This window comes from Propithecus coquereli, unplaced genomic scaffold (genome assembly GCF_000956105.1).
Source record: "Propithecus coquereli isolate 6110/MARCELLA unplaced genomic scaffold, Pcoq_1.0 Scaffold530, whole genome shotgun sequence".
NCBI classification, from domain to species: domain Eukaryota; kingdom Metazoa; phylum Chordata; class Mammalia; order Primates; family Indriidae; genus Propithecus; species Propithecus coquereli.
The window spans coordinates 954,125-956,756 of NW_012151175.1; the positions used below are offsets into that span (position 1 = coordinate 954,125).

At 39.6% G+C, this 2,632-nt stretch overlaps 1 protein-coding gene across 1 annotated transcript in view; it reads right to left on the reverse strand.

Annotated features, from left to right (window-relative positions):
- Positions 1 to 1,983, reverse strand: part of IDO1 (indoleamine 2,3-dioxygenase 1) — a 13,987-nt gene extending 12,004 nt beyond the window's left edge. The window contains exon 1 of the mRNA XM_012657148.1: positions 1,872 to 1,983. Within this exon, the coding sequence (XP_012512602.1) occupies positions 1,872 to 1,970 (99 nt within the window). The 5' untranslated portion in view covers positions 1,971 to 1,983. The remainder of the gene's footprint in view (positions 1 to 1,871) is intronic.
- Positions 1,984 to 2,632: the final 649 nt, after the last annotated feature.

The following is a 2,632-nucleotide window of genomic DNA, read 5'->3' on the forward strand; positions in this document are numbered from 1 at the left end:
GTCCAATTAATTTCTTTCTATTTTTAGTAGAGACGGGGTCTCGCTCTTGCTCAGGCTGGTTTCAAACTCCTGAGCTCAAACAATCCGCCCATCTTGGCCTCCCAGAGAGCTAGGATTATAGGCGTGAGCCACCGCGCCCGGCCAGAACTAACTTTTTGAAGAAAAAAAAACTTGATATAAAGTTTAGTAGTATCTGAAAAAGACAGTTCTATTGTACCATTGACAGTACATTCTTGAAACCATCCAATCCTGATATCTGCCTGTATGTGGTTGGGGCAGGGAGCAAGTCTGAATATTATCGATTTGCAAGCATAAGGCAAACTCTGGGCTTTTGGCAATAACATTAAAGCACATGCTTCATTTTCTTAACTTAATTTAATAATCTGAAGAGGAAAATTATATTGGGAGGCTGAGGCTGCTTCAGATTTGCCTGTATTACATTTCAGAGCACAGTTAGGTTGGAATCTTTGGCTAAAAATATGTTTGTTGCATTTAATGGTGCTCTCCGGAGTGTGGACAAGAACTGTTTGAGCTACAAACAAATAAAAATATACTAGTCTGAAGAATTGTTACAACATGTAACTGGTTCATGGAAATCTGCCCTGGAATCTCATGTACCTTGTCGAGAGAGAGAGAGAGAGAGAGAGAGAGAGAGAGAGAGAGAGAGAGAGAGAGAGAAGCAGTGCTTTGTGCTCTCTTCTTCTTTTAAGAGAGCAACTCTGGAGCCAGACGGCTTAGGTTACACCTGCCTCTTTCACTTGCTGGCTGTATGAGTCTGATAATTACTTAAATTCTGTATGCCTTATATTTCTTACCAGAAAAATGAGAATAAGAACATAGATACCAATTGGGATGGTTTGTGAGGATGGAATGAGTTAATATTTGTAAACTGCTTAGAAGAATACTAAGTTTTAGAACTAAAATATTGATAATAAATTGGTTTACATGACATTCATCAGAAGACAACTTAGGAAAATGTAGTTTCTTTCTTTTTTTTAATTTTCTTTCTGAGACAGAGTCTTGCTCTGTCGCCCCCTACCCCCCACTACAGTGCTGTGGCATCACACCTCACAGCAACCTCAAACTCCTGGGCTCAAGTGATCCTCCTGCCTCAGCCTCCCAGGTAGCCTGGCTATTTTTTTGTATTTTGGGTAGAGAGGGGGATCTCGCTCTTGCTCAGGCTGGTTTTGATCTTCTGAGCTCAAGCGATCCTCCTACCTTGGCTTCCCAGAGTGCTGGGGTTACAGGTGTCAGCCACCGAGCCCAGCCTGGAAAATATAGTTTTTAAGGCAAATATTTTCTCCACATACCTTGCACTTTGTAGCTAAAACTTGCAAAAAATAAAAAAATTAAAAAGGTAGCTCAGACTCACATTTGAATTTTATGCTCAGTAAACAGCATTATTAATACCATACAAAAGTGGCTTGATGTGCCATCTCACAACACAATCAAATTAGGAACACATATTTTGCACGATTTAAGGTATAGCAGTAGAGAAAGGGTTTTCCCTTTGTCTCCCGGACCATTTATACCTTCAGATATCATCCAAAAATACTATTGTAATAAACTTACTTTTGATTTCTACAGTACAATTCTTTCGTAAAACTAAAATAAATAGTTCCCACAGTTTCCCTATCTTGCCACTCTGCATATCCACAATATGCAAGGAAGAAGTGCATGGGTGATTATATATCTGGGGAGAAAATTTCAAGAAAGTTAAATGAGACGGTTATTAAAACAGCCTCCAACTTGGGCACTGCTTTTTCCATTTGTTTAGAAGTTACCGAGCCACAGTTGTTCAGAGTTAACTTGTCCAGGTTAAGCGATGAGAAGAAAAATACATTTTCCCACCTTACAGTGTCCTCTCTTACCAGTGGATTTGGCAGAGCGAAGCCCACATCTTCATCGATGTGGTATTCCTCAGTGATTTTCCAAGAACGCTCCATAGGAGATGCTGTAACATGCGCCATTGTTGCCGTCTGCTCCTCTGGTCCCCTGCAGCCTCTGAAGGGTTTCAGAACATCCCTTTATTATAGAGGTTGCCATAGGCAGTGACCACAACCTCTCACGTAGTCAGTGACGAATGACTTCCACTTTTGGAATAGTTTCCTCTTCTAGTTTCTTTATATGTAATTTGATAAACAATGGAACCACAGAAGCATCATAGGAAGAAACTGAAAGTCTGTAGTCTGTGTTTTATAACAGATCTCTTAGAGACATCATTTTCTTACTGCCATGTGGGAAGCTGGAAAGGGTCTGATTGTAAACATAAGACGTATGAAAAGGTGTGACCAGAAAGGAACATTTTGTTTTTTGGAAACTTGTAAATTTTCAAATTAAAATAAAGAATTGTACCATAGCTATAGTCCTAAACTATTAGTTAGTTATTTATCATTGGCTTTTTTTTTTTTTTTTTAGGCTTCCAGGGTTCTTTGAAAATATCAGTGTCTTGTTTCAGCAGCTTGGAAATATAAGCCGTGACACACTGAACTATTTGTCAATGGCTCTGAAGTAGGAAAAAATAGAAGCACATGAAAAATTAGAAAGGTAGCACCACTCCACGTCCCCATCTTTCTCACGTGGACTTTCCTCAGTGTTCACATGACGAAGCTCTCTCTCTTGCACATTCCTA